General features: G+C 40.8%; 1 protein-coding gene across 1 annotated transcript; it reads right to left on the minus strand.

The window, feature by feature from the left end:
• Positions 1 to 3,354: 3,354 nt before the first annotated feature.
• Positions 3,355 to 19,503, minus strand: LOC143282519 (putative ATP-dependent RNA helicase DDX49). Its single transcript, XM_076588187.1, has 12 exons — positions 19,316 to 19,503; positions 16,884 to 17,007; positions 15,926 to 16,011; positions 15,131 to 15,252; positions 13,764 to 13,942; positions 12,260 to 12,400; positions 10,964 to 11,116; positions 9,567 to 9,664; positions 7,389 to 7,463; positions 6,672 to 6,760; positions 6,087 to 6,158; positions 3,355 to 4,415 (listed from the first exon to the last, which is right to left on the minus strand). The coding sequence occupies exons 1-12, from the start codon at positions 19,428 to 19,430 to the stop codon at positions 4,272 to 4,274; spliced, it is 1,398 nt and encodes a 465-aa protein (XP_076444302.1). The 5' UTR covers positions 19,431 to 19,503; the 3' UTR covers positions 3,355 to 4,271.
• Positions 19,504 to 21,988: the final 2,485 nt, after the last annotated feature.

Here is a 21,988-nt window from a genome sequence, read left to right on the forward strand (position 1 = left end):
CACATTGTTTACTAGATTAGGGGTTTCTGGAGATAAATATATATATAGAGAGAGAGAGATTATATAGAGGTGTGTGTGTGTGTGTGTGTGTGTGTGTGTGTGTGTGAGAGAGAGAGAGAGAGAGAGAGAGAGAGAGAGAGAGTCAGACAGACAGACTGACAGAAAGACAGAGAGATGAGGGGCAAGAAGAGGATTTGGTGCAGGCTTCATGCACATACACAAATGTACACGTAAGTGCGCGAATCTAAGTAATGGAGAGAGAGAGAGAGAGAGAGAGAGAGAGAGAGAGTACACGTCCAATATCACAAAGTGAATATACATTAAATCAAAGAAAGAAAGAACACACACACACACACACACACACACACACACACACACACACACACACACAGATATGTAATGTCATTCATTCTTATCCCGGCATTGCATTAAAGAAAATGGCGTTGATGTTGTCCAGATATGATTTAGATATTTTACAGGGCAAGACGAAACTCGACCAAAAAAACAAAACAAAAAACAACCAACAACCAAAAAAAGGAGTGAGGAGACATTATCAGGACTGAATGAGCTGAAGACACAAGGGGCAATATTTGACTTCAAAGACAGGAGATCCGCTCCGTCGCTTTTGCCCAACTAGCAGTATATTTATATAATTCGTGAACCCCTTTACACTCTCAGAAATCAGTCAGGCGTTTGATTTGATCAGAGACTACCTCCCATAATGTATGTCTAATTACGTACACGGCAAATGGAGAGAGAGAGAGAGAGAGAGAGAGAGAGAGAGAGATGACTTGCAGTATTATATATATATATATATATATATATATATATATATATATATATATATCATTTCCCTTTCTCTAGCAGTGCCAAATATTGAGCTACAGACTCTATGTTTGATCACAGTCCATAGCATACAATCCGCAGATAATGGAGTCATCCCATCTAACCCATTGATCTAATTTTAGATCAGCGCCTCTGACCCCTCTCACATGCAAGCAAACCAGTAAATGTCTGACGTGATCTTCCTTCTCCGGAGTAACTAGTGCATTAAATAATCAGATTTCTTAATGGCTTTCCAGTTAATATTCACTGCAATAAGTAGTTGCTTACAAAATTAAAAAAAATAAATCTAAAAGTAAATTTAACTCACTCAGTACGGCCAGTCCTCTCTTCTCCTCTACATAGACCCCTCGGATGTCTTGTGGGTGTCTGAATGACCCAACCTTTAGCTTCCGTCGTCAGAATTATGGTATTCTTTGCCAACATTCACGTCTTCAGTATAAGAGCCTTCCGCTTGCAATATTTTGATGATGGTAATTGGGGTGAATCGCTGTTAACGTCGTCTCTTTCGCCGTTTGTATGGAGAGAGTTAAACAGTATGCCGAGTACCATAATCTCTTGATAATGCTCCTGTAGGCTGTCTTCATATAGAAGAAAACATGGCACAACTTTGTTATTTTGCAGATGTCTTTGCCTTTCTGCACATGCACTGTGCCAGTCTGTGTGTGTATGATGACAATATTAATATCAAATAAATTTATACATCAGCAGTTGTGGCTTCTGACAGAGACAGAGAAAGGATGGTGAATTACTCATGTATCTGACTTAGTGCTAGTGCAATGAAAGAGAGAGAGAGTTGAATAACTGGATCCAGTCTACATTCACTGAAGTGTTGATAACCAGGCTGCCTGAGAGAGCAAACCTATCTTTTTTTTTTTGTATTGTTGTTGTTGTTGAATGTAATATGTCGAGCACACATTGCAATCTGTGGCCGATGACACACACTTCATATAACTTGGAACCGGTTTTGTCATTGTTTGATACAAGATCAGGATGAGTTGAGACATGCTATCATTATATGATTGATTTCATGCATTATTAAAGGAATTACTGGAGTATGTCTGTGCAGAAATGAAGGAATGCTTTGCATATGTGTGTGTGTGTGTGTGTGTGTGTGCACGTGTGTGAATAAGGGGATCAACCAATTCATATTAACCCAAGATATGTGTTTATCATTAGTTAGCCCTATTTTTCATATGCCCCTTATCTAGAATCAACACACACACAAACACACACTTAGCCATAGACACAGACAGATACACACACATGCGCACACACACACACACACTCAAACTTCTGTCTAGGATCAAGAGGAATGAGATGAATTTTCCTTCATCTCGTATAGGTGGTGACTAAGACGTGTGTTCATGCATCTGAGATTGAATAAATGAAGAGTGAAAATAACCAAAAATGCACCTCTTCATGTTGAGGAATCTGTGATACATACACTTAGCTTTGGAGGAAAAAAAACCCCCAGAAAAAAGGGGAATGTGGGGGGGTAGTAGGGTGTTTTGAAAATGACATTGGAAAGACACCTTCACTGGATGTGGGGGTAGTAGGGTGTTTTGAAAATGACATTGGAAAGACACCTTCACTGGATGTGGGGGTAGTAGGGTGTTTTGAAAATGACATTGGAAAGACACCTTCACTGGATGTGGGGGTAGTAGGGTGTTTTGAAAATGACACACCTTCACTGGATGTGGGGGTAGTAGGGTGTTTTGAAAATGACATTGGAAAGACACCTTCACTGGATGTGGGGGTAGTAGGGTGTTTTGAAAATGACATTGGAAAGACACCTTCACTGGATGTGGGGGTAGTAGGGTGTTTTGAAAATGACGTTGGAAAGACACCTTCACTGGATGTGGGGGTAGTAGGGTGTTTTGAAAATGACACACCTTCACTGGATGTGGGGGTAGTAGGGTGTTTTGAAAATGACACACCTTCACTGGATGTGGGGGTAGTAGGGTGTTTTGAAAATGACGTTGGAAAGACACCTTCACTGGATGTGGGGGTAGTAGGGTGTTTTGAAAATGACGTTGGAAAGACACCTTCACTGGATGTGGGGGGTAGTAGGGTGTTTTGAAAATGACACTGGAAAGACACCTTCACTGGATGTGATGGTAGTAGGGTGTTTTGAAAATGACATTGGAAAGACACCTTCACTGGATGTGGGGGTAGTAGGGTGTTTTGAAAATGACACTGGAAAGACACCTTCACTGTAAAACTTTTTTTTAATGGAGGGACAGCAAAGTGAAATATTAAATCATAATCATTAAATCTCTCAGTATTTTAATGAATCTCTCTCATAGAAATATTCAGTATACTTATCAGTAGTTGTCAAGAGATTCTTAAATTACACTGTGAAAATGACCTGACATAAAACGAAAAAGTATGTTTTAACAAAATATGATTCAGAGTTTACAAGGCTGTACTTTAGGTGATGGAAATGTCTTATCATGATAAGTCCCCCTGCACACTTCACTCACACAACTCTCCTCGTCACATGAAAAGGAGTTTTATCAACTGTCTTTATTGTACTCCATCACAGACATCCCACACCACTGCTATCGACACTGTCACCGTACACCAAACAGCCATCATATTCCCCTGCTCTTGTATGGTATTTACATGAACACAGGCGATGAGGTAACAGCATAAGCAATAACGAATCGCAGTGATGTGTACTTGACAATGCAAGTATCATATCCTACAGGGTTAAAATTCTGTATTGGCTTACATAAATCAAGCACAAAAATGTGTACTTTTGATACTAACAGATGCGAATCTCCCAGGTTCTGCAAATTCTCCACTTCCTCACATCGCAGAAGTGGCAAATTTTTTACTTTCTCAATGTCCTTGCTTTCCATGCAGTGTCCAGCACAAGAAAGTAAAGTTCTATTTTCTCTTATCTGTGTGTTTGTGTATGAGTTTTTTTTTCTTTTTTTCTTTTAACTGTGGTTGAAAGTGTTCCATCCACACATGTTTCAATAACAAACCACTCCCAAAAATAATCAACAGAATATTCATCCATCCATTCATTCATTCATCTATCCATCCATTCATTCATTCATTCACTCTCTCTCTGCATGCATGCATATTTCCACTTTTAAACATTTTCAAAAACACCCTCAGTTACTAAGGGAAAGCCTAATCATTGGACTTTAAAAAAAACAACAAACAAAACAACAACAAAAAAACATGATTCCTTGAATTTTCCAGAGAGGAATATACCATCCCTCAACACTTTTTTCTTTAGTTCTTGTTACATTAAAAAATCATGGTTGTTGAAACAGTTCCACATTTTCCTTCAACAGTCCTTTGCAGAGCGTTTGCCGTGGTATTATTCATGTTTGTCAAATCACACTCTTGCAGAACAGCCACGATCAGTCACAAATTGTCTCTTCTCTGTGTACACACAGACTCCTGTTTCAACCCTTCAGTTTCTTTTTCTTGGCAAATCTGGCTTTGTACTTTTCTTTCCTCTGTTCTTTCTCCTTCTTCACCTCTTCCTTGGATTTACCGGATGTCTTCCTCCGTTTTTTCTGTTGTTCCTCTTCTTCTTCTTCTGGGTCCTGTGAAGAAAATCAGAATGGAAATTACCTGCTGCTGCTGTTCTGTACCCAACAGTGTTTGATTCATAGAAATTAAAAAATAAAAAAAATAAAAAAGAAAGCAACTGTAGCAGGAGTAATGGTATTCACTTCATGGGATCTTAACTCACTCCGGATGACGGAACGCTATAGCGGTTTCGACAATTAAAAATTTTTCCACGTTTTCCTCATGGGGTAGCATAACAATCGCAGCTACACTGGGCACTGGAAATGTGTCATGGGTCAAATGGAAAGTTTCTTGATGAGATTTCGTAACAACACACTCCACAGTGAGCCAATGAGTTCAGGACCCCACACGACAAACTAATCTGCATACGTATCGAAAATGGTGTTGCAGGCGATTCAAGTGGAAATTTTTTGAGCAAACTTGATCATGACAGCGGCTTTTACTGCTGCTGAAGTGATTGAAATGCTTCAAATTAAAGGTTTCAACATTGACGAGGATGATGGAGACGTTGAATAAAGTATCTGCAGTGAAGAAAGCTACCAGCAAGAAGGTACTGACAGTTACTCAGCTTCTGAGAGCAGTGAAGAGGGAGGGGGGTGGGCGTTCACATGACGTGAGGACAGGGGTCAGTGGGTCAAGTACAGTGAGTTTCATTCAGTAACTTTATGGGTTTTTTTATTTATTGTGATTTTTTTCCTAACCCAAACAAATGGATCATCTGTAGGGAAAAGCGAGGGAGAGAACTATTCGTTCGGAGAGAGTTAATACTGCAAGTCTTAAACTGATCATGAAAGTATGATTGATGTAGTGTTATTAACCCCATGAGATCTCAATATTATGTCTTAAACGGATCACAAAATTATGGTGGAAGTAGCATTATCCACCCTATGAGATCTTAACATTCTATGTCTTAAACTGATCATGAAACTATGTTCCATTTCTCAGACTGAACAGGAAATAAGTGAGGCAAAGAAAGGCAAAAATACGAAACAACAAGTAACTAGTCTTGGAAAGACAAAGGCACCACCTGTTTGAATGTCACTTGACAAGTAAAGATATAATTTCCAATTTGAATAAATCACAGCACATGCACCTGACCCAGAATGCTAAAGCATGCATGATCACACACATGTATACATTAAATCTCGTCTCAAAACTCACCTTTTCCCTCAGTAGTAAGTTCAATTGTGGCAGGTCCACTTCCTTTGCGTTAGCTGTGCTTGACTATGTATGTATACATATGCATGTGTACATAACTACATGCATGTATATGAATGTGTATTGTGTGCGCGTGCGTTTATGTAAGTTTGTGCCTGCCTATGTGTGCGTATGTGTTAGGGTAGCTGTTAGATACACATGTATTGTTAAAATGTATGTACGCAGTGTGTGTGTGTGTGTGTGTGTGTGTGTGTGTGTGTGTGTGTGTGTGCGTGTGTGTGTAGTCATATTTTGGTGTGTGTATGTAACATAGACGTAATGTTTTATATTAACAAAGCGTTTTTGTAAAGCACCTAGAGCAGATTTCTGGATAGTGCACTACATAAGTATCCATTATTATTATTATTATTATACATTCCCCACATGCACACATTCCCCCCCCCCTCCCCCAAGCATGTGCACACACTTCCAAGCATCATCTCCCCAAAGAGAAAGGCAGTCAATGGAAAGACAACCCAGTCACTAACCTTCCCCTCCATGATCAGCTTCTTCCTCTTGTTGATTCGCTTCTGTTCACCAAAGTCTTGCTCATCCAGTTTCTGGAAGAATCAAACATACACAATAATGATTTGAGTGACACATACAGAAAACTACTTGCACATAAAGCAGACTGCTTATACATAAAGCAAAATGCTCATACATTAAGCAAAATGATTTTTTTTTTTATCATAAAGCTGATTGCGAAGAATGACAGGAAAATAAAACAAATTGCAGGCTGGAAAAAATACAAAAAATATGGGTGGCACTCTCAGTGTAGTGACTCGCTCTCCCTGGGGAGAGCAGCCCAAATTTCACAGAGAAATCTGTTGTGACAAAAAAGAGTAACACATTATAATACAATACAATACAATACAAAACAAAACAATACAACAAGTTTTCACCTTCCTCAGGTACATGATTATTCTTTTACTTGTGAAAGTAAAATAATTCTTATTCCAGTCTAAGAGAAAAAAAAACCCAAACCATGAAAATATGTATGGTTGACTCCCAGAACAACAAGCACTGACAGCTTACCCGTGTTGGTGACTGTGAATAAAGTGACTGTGACTTACTATTTCTGCTTCCCGTCGACAGACAGCAACTTCAGCAAAGATCTCCAGAACTTCTTTCTCTTTGACTGGGTGTTCTGTCATCTTACTGTCTGGAATGTGACCACACATATACACATCAACACACACATGATACCATGAACTATACATGCACATGCAATCACTTCCATGAAACTTTTAATGAATGGCATGGAAACACAGAAAATCTTATTTAGAAAATATTATAATATATATATATATATTTGTATATATTCAGTTTGTGACAAGGGTTTTTGTATGTGTTTGCATGCATATGCATGCATGTAATCATCTGCATAAAACCTTTTGTGTCACAAAGTACACATGTATGTGTGAGTAAATGCATGTGCTTCGATATGTACAAGTATGTATGCATGTGTGCAACCCACACTGTGGATACTATGTGTGCATGCAGACATGAGCTGGTGCATACCTATATATGTGTGTGTGCTTGTGCATGCACATTTGTGCTTTACATCTGCTTGTGTGTGCATATGTAGATATATGGCTGACTGACACAGAAACCGTGTGGATATAACCGAGTGTGAATGTGTACAGAACCACTTTCAAGGGAGGCAATGCAATCAAGAAGAATGACATACATAGCTCTGAACTGCACTGAAGTAGCACAGTAATACAGAAATGTTCCATTATAACCACTGCTATCATTATTACTATTAGTGTTACACAACTAGCACTTACTGATGTGATTCTCGATGCTTTTGACCAGTTTGATGTCAAATTCTGTCACCAGCGAGATGGACTGACCGCAGCGACCTGCACACAGTGTTAACATATATTACTATCACAGCATTCCATGTCACATCCTTCAACCTGCACACAGTATATATACATTACAACCACAGCATTCAATGTGATACCCTTCAACCTGTTCACATGATAAGCATGCATTACAACCACAGCATTCCATGTGACGCCCGTCAAACCATGATGTTCTATACCTGCGTTTGTACCACAGCATCATCATTACTCACTCATTCCCTCGACCACTGGGGTCGTTGGGGGGACATGAGGAAGATGTCATAGCTCGCCATGCTGTTCTGTTGGCAGCTGTCACAAGGAGATCTGGCATCGTCATTTTGGTCCATTCCTTGACGTTGTCGGACCAGCTCTTTCTCTGCCGACCCCCAACTGCGCCCTCCCTCTACAGTCCCTTGCAGGATGGTTTTGGAGAGGGTGTTATGTCGCATGATGTGACCAAACCATGCCATCTTCCATCATTTGACAGTTGCCAGCAGTGGTTCTTGGGGCCCAACAAGGTTGCTGACCAGGTTCCGCACACAGTCATTGGTCTTGTGCTCCTTGTAGGAGATGTGTAGTAGTCTCCTCAAGCACTTGGTTTTGAATGCTTGGATTCTTCTTTCTGTTTCTGCCATCAGTGTCCATGTCTCACATCCATATAAGAGGATGGAGACCACCAGTGACTTGTAGAGCAGGAATTTTGTGTGGAATCTGATGTTGCTCTTCCATACCCTGTTCAGTCTGGCCATCGCTGCCGTTGCAGAATTAATCCTATTTCAGATTTCTGCTGTGCAGGTGCCGTCTTTGGACAGGGTTGCCACAGCATACCCCTTAATTAACATGTCCATTACCAGTAATGTTTCATACATAGCTATTTCCAGTGAAGGCCAACAAACATAACAACCCCTAGCGATGTTTTCTGGCAAAACATATATTTCATTTCACAGTCCCCTCCTGAGCGTTCCAGATCACCAGTGGTGTGGGCATAGAACCATTAAGCGGGCACAGTGACAGGCACCAGTGGTGTGGGCATAGAACCATTAAGCGGGCACAGTGACAGGCACCAGTGGTGTGGGCATAGAACCATTAAGCGGGCACAGTGACAGGCACCAGTGGTGTGGGCATAGAACCATTAAGCGGGCACAGTGACAGGCACCAGTGGTGTGGGCACAGAACCATTAAGCGGGCACAGTGACAGGCACCAGTGGAGTGGGCACAGAACCATTAAGCGGGCACAGTGACAGGCACCAGTGGTGTGGGCATAGAACCATTAAGCGGGCAGTGACAGGCACCAGTGGTGTGGGCACAGAACCATTAAGCGGGCACAGTGACAGGCACCAGTGGTGTGGGCACAGAACCATTAAGCGGGCACAGTGACAGGCACCAGTGGTGTGGGCACAGAACCATTAAGCGGGCACAGTGACAGGCACCAGTGGTGTGGGCATAGAACCATTAAGCGGGCACAGTGACAGGCACCAGTGGTGTGGGCATAGAACCATTAAGCGGGCACAGTGACAGGCACCAGTGGTGTGGGCATAGAACCATTAAGCGGGCACAGTGACAGGCACCAGTGGTGTGGGCATAGAACCATTAAGCGGGCACAGTGACAGGCACAACAGATGAGTGGTTGAATTGTTGGACTTACAATCTGAAGGTCCTGTTAAGGGCCCCCTTGATTTTTCCTATCTTCTTAGTAAGTTTCAGTTTCAAGTGAAGTGTGCGAACTGATCCATATATGCTACACCACATCTGCTGTTGAACACACACACCCACACATATACACAGAGTTCAACAGATGTGCAGACCTGCACCTCTTTGTGTGTGAACCCATGCAAAAGATCAAAATATGCATATTAAAGATCCCATAATCCATGTTAGCATTTGGTGGGTTACAGAAAACGAACATACCCAACACACACACCCTGAGAATGGAGCATGGCTGCTGACATGACCAAAGTTAACAATGGTCACTCAAAGATCTATACAAGTGAACATGGGAGTTGCAGCCCCTGGACACAGAAGAAGAAGAGGGCACAGAAGATGGGGGAGCCAAAAACAAAAGTCTGCATTATGCCCCTTGCTGACAGCAAGCCTGACGAACAGAGGCTGGTCACTTACCGGCTCTGGCAGTTCGTCCCACACGGTGCACATAGTCTCTGGGTCTGTTGGGGATGTTGTGGTTGATGATCAGATCCACTGTGGGGATGTCCAGGCCTCTGAATATGCAGCAATAAAAAAAACAACTCTTCATTTATTTTCTTTCTCTGAATGGAATGGGTACGTTAAATTACTAAAAAAAAAAATTTTTTAAAGCCACATATACACACACACGACAAACTAAAAAACTTAAATATCATAGTTTTCATACTGCTCATCTCTTTCAATACATATTTTTAGATTAAATTAGCAACAACTGAAAACTTAAAGTAATTTTTTTTATCTCAAAACACACACACACACACACACACACCTCACACACAAAAACAAACTGACATGATTAGAAGACATCGTTCCTCAATTATCTATTCTTTCCTTTCCTTTTCCCCTTTCAGCTAATCAGCATTCTGGTTACTATGACTTAATAAACATATCTATGCCATACATGAAAGAAAATGACAGTTTATGCTGTAATAATATCTTTTTCATTTTTTTTTTCTTCAAGCAAATTTTATCATTTGCTATTTTACATTGTTTTTTTTTTTTTTTTTTACAAGTCCATCCAGAATACTGAAAAAGGATCGAAAGAGGGCGTTAGCCAGCGGGACAAAGGGGAGGTTACCTACTTCCGGGAGGTTATCGGCCGTAGTTTCATTTTCTCCGCATAGGCGGATAGTAGTTTGCACAGGCAGGAATGTCAGACCCCTGTCGGAGTCTGCACTAGTTGGGTCACGGTTAAGTATGTGTAATTAAATGCATGTTTACATCAAAGGGGCCAAACATTTCTCAGCACAGGTCAAGTGATTCTGCTGTCAGGAGTCAGTGAAGAACAAGACAGGAGGGGTGGCCCAGTGGTAACACGTCAGCATGAGAAGCAAGAGAATCTGAGCACACAGGATTGAATCCTACACTCAGCAGTATTTTCTTCCCCTCCACTAGACCCTGAGTGGTGGTCTGGACGCTAGTCATTTGGATGAGATGATAAATCAAGGTCCCGTAAGTAATATGAAACTTAGCGCACATAAAAGAACCCACAGCAACAAAAGGGTTGACTGGCAAAAAAAAACAAAAAACAAAAAAACCTGTAGAAAAATCCATTTTAATAGGAAAACAAACAGACTTGCAGGCTGAAAAAAAAAAAAAAAATAAAAGAGAGTGGTGCCGCAGACTTGTGGTACGCTCTCCCTATGGACAGCAGCCTGAATTTCACACACTGGAATCGGTAGTGACAAAGAGTAATACAACACAACATGACACAATTGAACACAAACACACAGAAATATGTTGTGACAAAGAGAAACGCAACACAACACAATACAATCCGATACAACACAACCCAATACGAACAGAACACTGACCTGCTGGCCACATCGGTGGAGATGAGGATGCGGGTCTGGTTGGACTTGAAGCGTGACAGGGAGGAGAGGCGGAAGCGCTGGGGGATCATGGAGTGCAGCACGGCACACGGGAAGTGCAGCTTCTCCAGCACCATGCCCAGGATCTGGGCGTACCTGACACACACAGGCACATCGTTCATTCATTCATAGCCCTACGTTCCTTATGAGGGGGTAAAATCAACAACATATTAGACGAAATGAACTGTCACATTAACATGATACAGTAGTGCAAGGCCATGCATAATTACTGAATGCTCTTATTCATAAACATGGTAATCCCTCATCATCAAGCGCGTTGGGTTACGCTGCTGGTCAGGCATCTGCTTGGCAGATGTTGTATAGCGTTTATGGATTTGTCCGAACGCAGTGACGCCTCCTTGAGCTACTGAAACTGAAACGGAATCCCTCATTGTCTACTTTATTTGTTTCTGTCCCCTCCGAGCCACGTTTCAAGAAGTTCACACTCAGTAATACAGTCTGCTTTATCTATAATATACCATCCACCCCATGTTTCAAGCACTTGAATAAGTACACAATCAGTGGCATAGACTGCTTTATCTATTTCTGTGCCCTCCAAGCCATGTTTCAAGAGGTACACACACAGTAACACAGACGGCTTTATCTGTATCCCATCCAACCCATGTTTCAAGAACTTGAATAAGTACACATTCAGAAGCATAGAGTGATAGACTGCTTTATCTATTTCTGTCCCACCCAAGCAACGTATCAAGAAGTTCACATTCAGTAGCATTGACTGCTTCATCAATTTCTGCCCCACCAAAACAATGCATCAAGAAGTACGCATTCAGTAGCATAGACTCCTTCATCAATTTCTGCCCCACCAAAACAATGCATCAAGAAGTACGCATTCAGTAGCATAGACTGCTTCATCAATTTCTGCCCCACCAAAACAATGCAACAAGAAGTACACATTCAGTAGCATTGACAGCTTCATCAATTTCTGCCCCACCAAAACAATGCAACAAGAAGTACGCATTCAGTAGCATAGACTGCTTCACCTATTTCTGCCCCACCAAAACAATGCAACAAGAAGTACGCATTCAGTAGCATAGACTGCTTCATCAATTTCTGCCCCACCAAAACAATGCATCAAGAAGTACACATTCAGTAGCATTGACTGCTTCACCTATTTCTGCCCCACCAAAACAATGCATCAAGAAGTACACATTCAGTAGCAAAGACTGCTTCTTCTACTTCCGCTCCACCCAAGCAACATATCCGGAAGTCCACACTCACTTGCAGGTGGCAGCAAAGACAATGACGGAGGACCTGGGGTTCTTCTCCATCCACTTGTCAATGATGTGCACCAGGTAGGCATCCTTCATGGACGCTGGCATCAGAACATACTCCTCCTTCAGCTCTTCCACTGTGGCTCGTCTGAAATCCACACACAGTCACGTTCGTTTTAACCATCCACAGGTGGCAAATTTTGCATCATGCAAACGTGTTGCCATCTTCCTCAATCAATAACATGTTGAAAAAGTCACATGAAGCGCTGCACAAGAAAAACAACAACAACAATCACCAAAAAACACCACAGATGTGCTCAATGAACTGCATGCAACTGAGGCCACAAAAAAAAGAAAGAAAAGAAATGAATAACATGCTCTTCATCCCATCAATGGAGGGGGGGCTGATCTTCTTCTTCATCTTCTGCGTTCGTGGGCTGCAACTCCCAGGTTCACTCGTATATATGCGAGTGGGCTTTTACGTGTATGACCGTTTTTACCCCGCCATGTAGGCAGCCATACTCTGCTTTCGGGGGTGTGCATGCTGGGTATGTTTTTGTTTCCATAACCCACCGAACGCTGACATGGATTACAGGTTCTTTAACGTGCGTATTTGATTTTCTGCTTGCGTATACACACGAAGGGGGTTCAGGCACTAGCAGGTCTGCACATATGTTGACCTGGGAGATCGTAAAAATCTCCACCCTTTACCCACCAGGCGCCGTCACAGTGATTCGAACCCGGGACCACCAGATTGAAAGTCCAACGCTTTAACCATTTGGCTACTGCGCCCGTCTGGGGGCTGATCAAAGTGAAAGCAAATTAAATCTATCTGACTGTCGCCAAGCCATCCTCCTGACAGAAAGCCTGTTCACCATGTGGAAAGGCTGATGTCTGATTATCAAGAAAAACAGTATTCTTCTGATCATATTGGAACCATGGGAGCAGATCAGATCTATTTAAGGACACACTAAATAGATATAAAGATTAGGTTGATCAACTGACAGCAGATTCTGATTTTCTAATTCTTGAGTTACTGTCTGTGGATTTCATTAATGGAAGAGCCCATAATAAAAAGTAATAGACATCAAGGTAAGAAAGACAATCTTAGTGGTCAAACTTGCATTCATATCTACACAGCCACATAATATGCATTAAAACTCAGCATCTGTATATAAACACAGATTTTCTAATGCACCCACACAATTTCTCCATCACAGTATGCATGATTATACACACACACAAACACACACACACAGTCTCTCTCTCTCTCTCTCTCACAGTCTCTTTTCTCTCTCACACATGCAGCAAACACACACACACGAAATCTCTCTCCAAGACACACACACATACACACACTCTCAGTCTCATACACACTTTCTTTCTTCCTTTTACACACACACATACACACACACACTCCTCTCTTTCTCACACATGGATACACAAATTGCACATGCAATCTCACACACACATACTGGCATAGCATACACACACAACACACACACACTTACTCTGACTGCTGAATCCACACAAAAGGTTTCTGCAGCACCGACTCTTTGAGGGCAGTGACAGTGGGGGACAGAGTGGCAGAGAACAGTAAGGTCTGGCGTTTGGCAGGCAGCCTCATCAGAATCGGCTCCAGCTGGGCCCCAAAGTTGTCGTCCAACAGCCGGTCAGCTTCGTCCATCACCTGGCATGTTAAAAAGGATCACATGTTAACTCATTCTACTCCAGGTACTAGTTAACTCGTACCATGATTACATCCCCTGTGGACCCAACACACTACTCTAATTTCAATCATTCTTGCACAGTTGGCATTTCTAAACTGAACTGTTTACTGATTCTGGAAGCATGAAAACAAAAATTTGTTTGACCGATTGAATCAACAATTCAACGGGCGCAACAGCCGAATGGTTAAAGTGTTGGAATTTCAATCTAAGGGTCCCAGGTTCGAATCATGGTGACGGCGCCTGGTGGGTAAAGGGTGGAGATTTTTACGATCTCCCAGGTTAACATATGTGCAGACCTGCCAGTGCCTGAACCCCCTTCGTGTGTATACACAAGCAGAAGATCAAATACGCATGTTAAAGATCCTGTAATCCATGTCAGCGTTCAGTGGGTTATGGAAACAAAATCATACCCAGCATGTACACCCCTGAGTATGGCTGCCTGTACATGGCGGGTTAAAAATGGTAATGCACGTAAAAGCCCACTCGCGTATATACGAGAGAACGTGGGAGTTGCTGCCCATAAACGCAGAAAAAGAAGAAGAATCAACAATTCTCCATCTGTTTTTGTTGTTTTAGTGAGACACCCTATTTTTTTCTGTAATGCTGGTCCAGGGAAGTTGTAGCAGACATGTAACTGTAGGGTAGAACGAGTTTAACAAGAAACTTGAACAGTACTTCCAGCTCCTTAAAAGAGGCAGACAAATTCAAACCAGTGCTACTTAACACTAACCATCAGCTTGCACACCATTAAATATAAAGGTTGGAGTACCATTAGTAGTGTACCGTTACTATCAAACTATATGACTTCCTGGTATCATTTCCATTTCACTTCAAAAAGAACATTAAAAAACCAAAACAATAGCCTTGAAAGGAGAAAGTACACCTTCAAACACTCACGCAGTTAAAATAACACCACACTATCTCTCACATTTAGTTTCACACACACACACAACACACACTGACACACATATATTCACACACACACACACATACACACAGTGACACATACACACACACACACAGAGTGTGACACAGACACACACAATGAAACTAGAAAACTTCCCTATTCTATCAAAACACCACAGACTGAGAGACAATCCTGACGTGCCACACTCAAATACAAACAAATGAGCATGAGCACCACTGACCAGAAATTGGACCCTCTTGAGGCTAAACGTGTCACAGCTGTCAATGTGGTCAGCCAGACGACCTGGGGTGGATATGATGATGTGAGGCTTGACGGCAAGGTCCTGTCCTTGCTTCATCATGTCTGCACAGGAAAACAACAAAGTGCGAGTTTTCATCTGGCATCATGCTTCAACACCATAGAAAGAACACATGTATTTTTTCCTCGCTCTAATTCCCCACGCCCCACATATACTTTTTTCTTTTCTTTTTGCTGCCCCATCATCTGCAAGGTTTCAGTGGCATTATTCACATGCTATTCATTCCGAATCCCCCATACACTGCCTACCCTTTTTCTGTCCATACTTCGCATGCATATGAAATACTTTGCACACATTTAAATACATGAGAAGTCAGAGAATACTTCTTTTCCACCAAAACCTGAAAAGAAAACATATTCTTTTGTGCTTTGACATTCTCACACTACAGAAAAACGTTCATGAAAAATTCTATCTAGGATCATGGTCCTACTTTAGATGCAACATGGTATTATAAAAAAACCAAACCTGCATAAGTGGTAACATGTATTATGATGATTTGAATATTATTTATAACATGCCTGACTTTAAGCTGATGCAACAGAAATTACATAAATAAGAATAATGCTTATTCATGATGATGGTTGTAATAATTATTAAACAGTTATGAGGTTTAGAATAATCAATACATTATATAAAAATAAATAAGAATAAGATTACAATCATAATGTCACTTATAACAGTAACAAATAAATGCACAATGAGTAAATGACAACTTACCCATGCCACCTGTGATGACTGTCACTCTGACATTCAAGGATTTTCCAAGTACTTTAAACTGGTCTGCAATCTGGAATGCCAGCTCTCTGTATAAAACAGCCACAGATGTTATCAGTCATATCTTATACAGGTGAGTTAGGGTGGAGGAGGGTTAAATACATCACATCTTTTTTCGATTTTTCTGCATGGACAACCACCACTCTGAACAGTTTTGATAATAATGACCATGGCTTCAGGCTAAGTTTGAAGATACTATTGATAATAATAATGATAACCTGTTAACTGCTGTGTTTGTGGACTGACTTTGATTCATTGCATTATAAATTAAATATAAGATAAAATCAGTGACTATTTACTAACTGACCAAGATAGTACAGGGAAAACCGTCGAAATGTCATTAATTTTCTAGTGATCTACACTGTGCAAATTTACAAGTAAATGTCCAGAAAGGCACTGACAGATGAACATTCTTTTGATGACCCAGGACACTTGATGATAGTTGATACCAATATTATTACATTATTAATATTACCATGTCTTTGTGCCAGAAGGCATAATCATCAATGGACAGTAACTTGTATTACAATCAGAAGGCATAATCATCAATGGACAGTAACTTGTATTACAATCAGAAGGCATAATCATCAATGGACAGTAACTTGTATTACAATCAGGATGAACACAACTGCCAATAAATAACAAATACCATCACCCAGATCAGGAACTTTCAGCTCCACTTTCATCTTCACAGCTTCTTAACTGATATTTGATCTGCCGACTGACAATAAATAACCTGTAAGTTTTTTCGCTTCCTCTAGAAACTTGAAACATAACCACCTGTTTAACTTTCAATATGTACAAGGGTTAAAGCAACTTAAATCATATGCTAACAGGTTCTGTATCATCAATGAGTTTAGTTTTTGCTTACTTCTCAAAAAATATTATTGTGCACACTTACCTTGTTGGTGTCAAAACTAATGCAAAGATACCATAGGGATCCTCTGACAATTTCTGTAAAATGGGCAAAGCAAATGCAGCAGTTTTCCCACTGCCTGTCTTTGCACAACCAATACAATCTTGACCTGCAAAGAAAGGAAGTCATATCTGTGTTTAATAATCAGAAGCACAAGTCCATTTTAATAACTTCTATCACCTGATAATTGAAACAAATCTGCAATGATTTAAAAAGAAAAAGAATTTGACTAAGTACAAAAGTCCAAGGAATGTGGCTGTTGTAAATTGTTTGGTGGATTAGGATTCTGAATACCTGTTGTTTTACCACTGATGTGAACAAAAGTTTTAAATTAGCGTTAACATAATAACAATTTGACACAATGGCATAACTGATTTTATTCATATGTCAAATAAAGGTGAAAGTCATTACACACATACTGTGTAAACTTGGTTTAACTAAAAAGTGAAAATGTTGAAATGAAACAGCTTATTTCAAAATGACCCTTTTTTTCCTCTCTTTCTTTAAAAAAAAAACAAAAAAAAAAAAAACCCCAACTAAAAAGCGAAGGATTTTTTCCTTACTTTCTGAGTTTCTTATCACCCAATATGAAGTCATTGGGAGGCATCATATATTTTGAAGAACATGCTTCCAGCAAATGAACAATGTCAATTGTGCCACAATATTCTAAAACTTTCATTTTGAAATCAGCTTCATTTTCAATATTATAATTTGTAATATTCTGTTATTCATATATAATCATGTTAAGTTACATTTCCACTTCAACAAATACTTTTTCATTCAATGATTCATCAGCTTCATAAATACGAAGTTTATATTTCATCGTGATCACATCAAAACTGCAAAAGCTGCTTTTGCATGGTTACAATTAATCAGAGTTAATAAGCATGAGATTTTGATCTTTGTCTTATCTACAAATTATGTCTGTGTTCTGATAATTTTCTGATTTGTTAGCATATTATTTACTTTAGTATAATCTACAATGTGTTGATCAATATTATCACAGATTGAATAAACTAGTACCCCTTACCTATACGTATCACTATGATGTTTTACGTGTGTGTGTGTGTGTGTGTCCAGATGATAAGACATGTTCGCTGTTGAGTACAAATATGACCTGTGTTCAAAACAAAGGGTCTGATTTATATATATATATTATACTCCTCTATGTGCATGTACTTGTGCATCAATACAGAGAAATGAAACGAATCCTTGAGATGTGTGACAGTAGATGTGTGTGCTTCAACTGTCTTCTTCTTCTTTCCTTCGGTGCCCACGATCATGAGGATGATCATTCCAGCACATAAAGGGGGGGTATTGTAGACACAGTCCATTTGTAAGCTCTAATCACTTCACTATTCTCATTGTCCATAAAACATAGCTGAAATCTGTTACCGTGAGGGCCACATGATGTCAGGAAACTGACACAAAAGCATCGACTGCTGCTGCATCTACTGTCTCACTGGGGAGATGGTTCCAGTCCCTAACACTGTAACAGTCCTGGGTAGGAATGTACTGAGTTCTGGTGTTGATGAGGCAGAACTGCTGGTTGTGGGTACGGCGCTGTCATGGTGGGGGTGGGACTAGCTTGCTCCACATAACTGGGCACTGGATTAGTCCATGATGGATTTTATAGAGGAACCCCAGGCGTGTGGTTCTTCTACATTGCTCAAGAGATGGCCAGCCCAGCTGATCGATCAATCGGCTCACACTTGACGTGTTGTGGTAGCGGTTGAGCACGAAACGTGCAGCACGTCTCTGAACAGCCTCCAACTTGTCTATGCTCTTCTGTGTGTATGGATCCCATACTGATGATGCATATTCAAGAAGGGTTCTCACGAACGCCTTCTCCTTGATGGAACTGGAGCTGATCTTTAATGTCCAAACTCTTCTCCCATTCCGTTAGGCACTGGAAGTCTTGCTGTTGCTGGTCTTGTTGTTCGCTGTTGGCTACAACCCTGTACACTGTTGTGTCGTCCGCAAGTAATCTTACCAGTGCCGTCAGTTTGTCCAGAAGGTCGTTGATGTAGGCCAGGAATAAACAAGGTCCCTGAGGTACTCCTGACCTAACTCAATAACTGTCAACTGGCAAGGCACCTGATTCTGTGTATTTGATGGCACAGTCAAAAGACGAGACCGACACTAATGACTGACACGAGTGACAGATGGACAGAGACTAACTTGTATAAGAGAGACGTAACTTGATAAGCAGCTTTTAAACCTCCGCACCCCACAAAAAACGATTTCCAGAGATCAAACGCATTTAAATACATTAAAATAATGGTGACACCATAAGTATATCAATGAAATACACAGTAAAAACGCAAGAAGGGGGGAATGAAAAAACAGAGTGAAGGTTTTGATACTTGAGACTTGCTGAGAGGAAATTTATGACCCTGTGAGCGTGTACTTCTTACCTGCCAAAATCGGCCCAACACATTGTTGTTGAATGGGAGTTGGCTGTTTGAGTCCGATAGATTTACATTGTTGTACGAGCCAGTCATCGAGTCCTAACTGGGCGAAAGCAGCCATTGTAGTTTGTAAACAATTACTTTACTTGCTACCACACACATACATTCCGCAAACAACTAACACCTCGTGGACAGGAAGCGGAAGTGAGTGAAATATGTTCTAACGTCGCAGTTCCTTTATCACATTCTCAAATTCAAGTTTCAAAAATAAAAAGCAAAATGATAATATAATAGAAGAAATATTTGGTTTAGGTCGCTGTCGAAGACTACAATAGATTTTTTTATATAACGATTATGTATGTCGTAAAATTTTATCCCAAGGGAAGTTAGTAATCGTGAAACGAAAATGTATCCCCGATGTCTCATATGTTGCCGTCGCGTGCATTTCAGTGTGAAAGTCAAAAATTCAGTGGTGCATTCATCAATGTCACATGTGCCTTTTGAAAGAGTATTTGGGTCGTATGTTACAGACTGTAAACGAGAAGAAAACCAATGTATTTATCTCAATACGAGTGTTGAATGTTGAATGACTGTGATTTGGTATACGGTGCATCAGTTGCCGGCATATGGAGATGTTTTTCACCACAAAATAAATTATCTGACTGGATTAAGAAAAGAAAAGTATCATGTAGTTTGTGGTATTTAGTTTTTAACTCAAGAAATGCAGCACATCATCGAATCTTTCCAGAGGTGTTATATTTCATCTCAAGATCAGTGATGATGGCTGATGCGGACTCTGTTGAAAAAAAAAAAAGAAAGAAAAAAAGAAGAAAAAAAAAGAAGTGATAATAAACACCTGTGGCACCACAGTCCACCGACACAGGGCCACCCCCGAACCTATTGAACAATGAACAACCCTCCCCCCCCCATCCCCCCCCCCCCACCCCCCCCCTCTCTCTCTCTCTCTCTATTCTACTGAGTAGTGTAGTTGTAACCACGATCATAATGTTCATGCTGTATTGATATTTGTATCCGCATTTAAATGTTTATCCTTCGAGGGCGGGAGTGAAAAAAAGCATTGTCTCGCTTAATCCATTATACCCATTCTACTCTTCTAAAATACTTGCATGCACCACAGCCAAACAGCTTTTCAACGCTACGAACAATCTACTAGGTAAAATGAAAAACACTCCTCTCCCTACAACATTTTCGGTGCAGGAACTCCCTCAAAAGTTTTCTGACTTCTTCACCGGCAAAATATCAGGCATTCGTGAGAAGCTTGACTCTGTTGTGTCTCCTTCTTCACCCGTTCAAGAACGCGTGTACAGTGGTCCTGTTTTACATTGTTTCCAACCGGTTACTGAAGATTTTGTGAAGAAAGTGTGTCTGAGCGCTTGTCCGAAATCCTGTGAGCTTGACCCTGTCCCGTCTTCTTTGTTGGTTGAATGTATTGATGTTCTACTGCCACATATTACTCATGTCATCAATTCTTCCTTACTGTCTGGTTGTTTCCCTGAAAGCTTCAAATCTGCTGTTGTACGTCCACTCATCAAGAAACCATCTTTGGATCATAATTGTTTGAAAAATTATCGACCTGTCTCTAATCTGTCATTTTTATCAAAACTGCTAGAAAAGATCATATTGTCTCAGCTCTTAGCTCATCTGGAGCAGAATGGTTTACTTAATTCCCACCAGTCAGCTTATAGACGTGGTCATAGTTGCGAAACAGCCCTCCTTAGAATAGTGAATGATTTGCTTTCGGGATTTGATGAGGATAAGATATCTTTTCTCGCTCTCTTAGATTTGTCAGCAGCTTTTGACACTATCGACCACTCTATCCTCTTGAACAGACTTAAAACTTCCTTTGGTATTCGTGACACTGCACTAGCATGGATCACGTCTTACCTGTCAGATCGTACACAGAAAGTGTGTGTAAATGGTACATACTCTAGAGTATCTGCCTTGAAATGTGGTGTCCCACAAGGGTCCGTCCTAGGTCCTGTTCTTTTCGTGCTGTATGCGGCTCCTGTGTCGGATGTCATCAGTCATCATGCGATGTCGCATGAGAGCTTTGCTAATGACACACAACTTTATCAGTCGGCTTCCATAGCTGAATTTGATGCACTGGTGACTCAAACACAGGAGTGCATTGCTGGCCTAAAGGACTGGATGACTCTCAACAAGCTGCAATTAAATGATGATAAGACTGAATTTATGATAACCTGTCCAAAGAAGTTTCGTCAACATCCTTCCTTTCCTGACTCTGTTCTGATCAATAGCACACCTGTTTCACTTTCTCCCTCTGTTCGCAGTCTTGGTGTAATCCTGGACCAGTCTCTTTCCTTCCAACAGCACATTTCGAATATCTGTAAAGTTGCCTATTTGGAACTGCGTAGAATCAGCTCTATCCGCCACTATCTCTCAACCGATGCAACCAAGACACTTGTATGCTCTCTGGTTCTCTCAAGATTGGATTACTGCAACTCTCTTTTGGCCGGCCTTCCCAAATACCTGTTAGACAGACTCCAAAGAATTCAGAATAACGCTGCCAGACTCATTTGCAGAGCTTCTAAATTTGACCATGTTTCTCCTCTCCTTCAGTCTCTCCACTGGTTGCCTGTTTCTGATCGAATAGACTATAAGCTATCCACTCTGACCTTTTCTGCAGTCAACGGATCT

The sequence above is a fragment of the Babylonia areolata genome, chromosome 5 (assembly GCF_041734735.1).
Source record: "Babylonia areolata isolate BAREFJ2019XMU chromosome 5, ASM4173473v1, whole genome shotgun sequence".
Classification (NCBI taxonomy): Eukaryota; Metazoa; Mollusca; class Gastropoda; order Neogastropoda; family Buccinidae; genus Babylonia; species Babylonia areolata.

What these genes read in the sequence shown, in the direction of transcription:
- LOC143282519 (XM_076588187.1), bottom strand. Translation starts at nt 19,430, where the DNA reads ATGGCTGCTTTCGCCCAGTTAGGACTCGATGACTGGCTCGTACAACAA. An exon ending in AAGCATCGAGAATCACATCA is followed by an intron (nt 6,761 to 7,388) that starts GTAAGTGCTAGT and finishes GTCACATTCCAG; the next exon opens with ACAGTAAGATGACAGAACAC. An exon ending in AGCTGATCATGGAGGGGAAG is followed by an intron (nt 4,416 to 6,086) that starts GTTAGTGACTGG and finishes TTTTCTTCACAG; the next exon opens with GACCCAGAAGAAGAAGAAGA.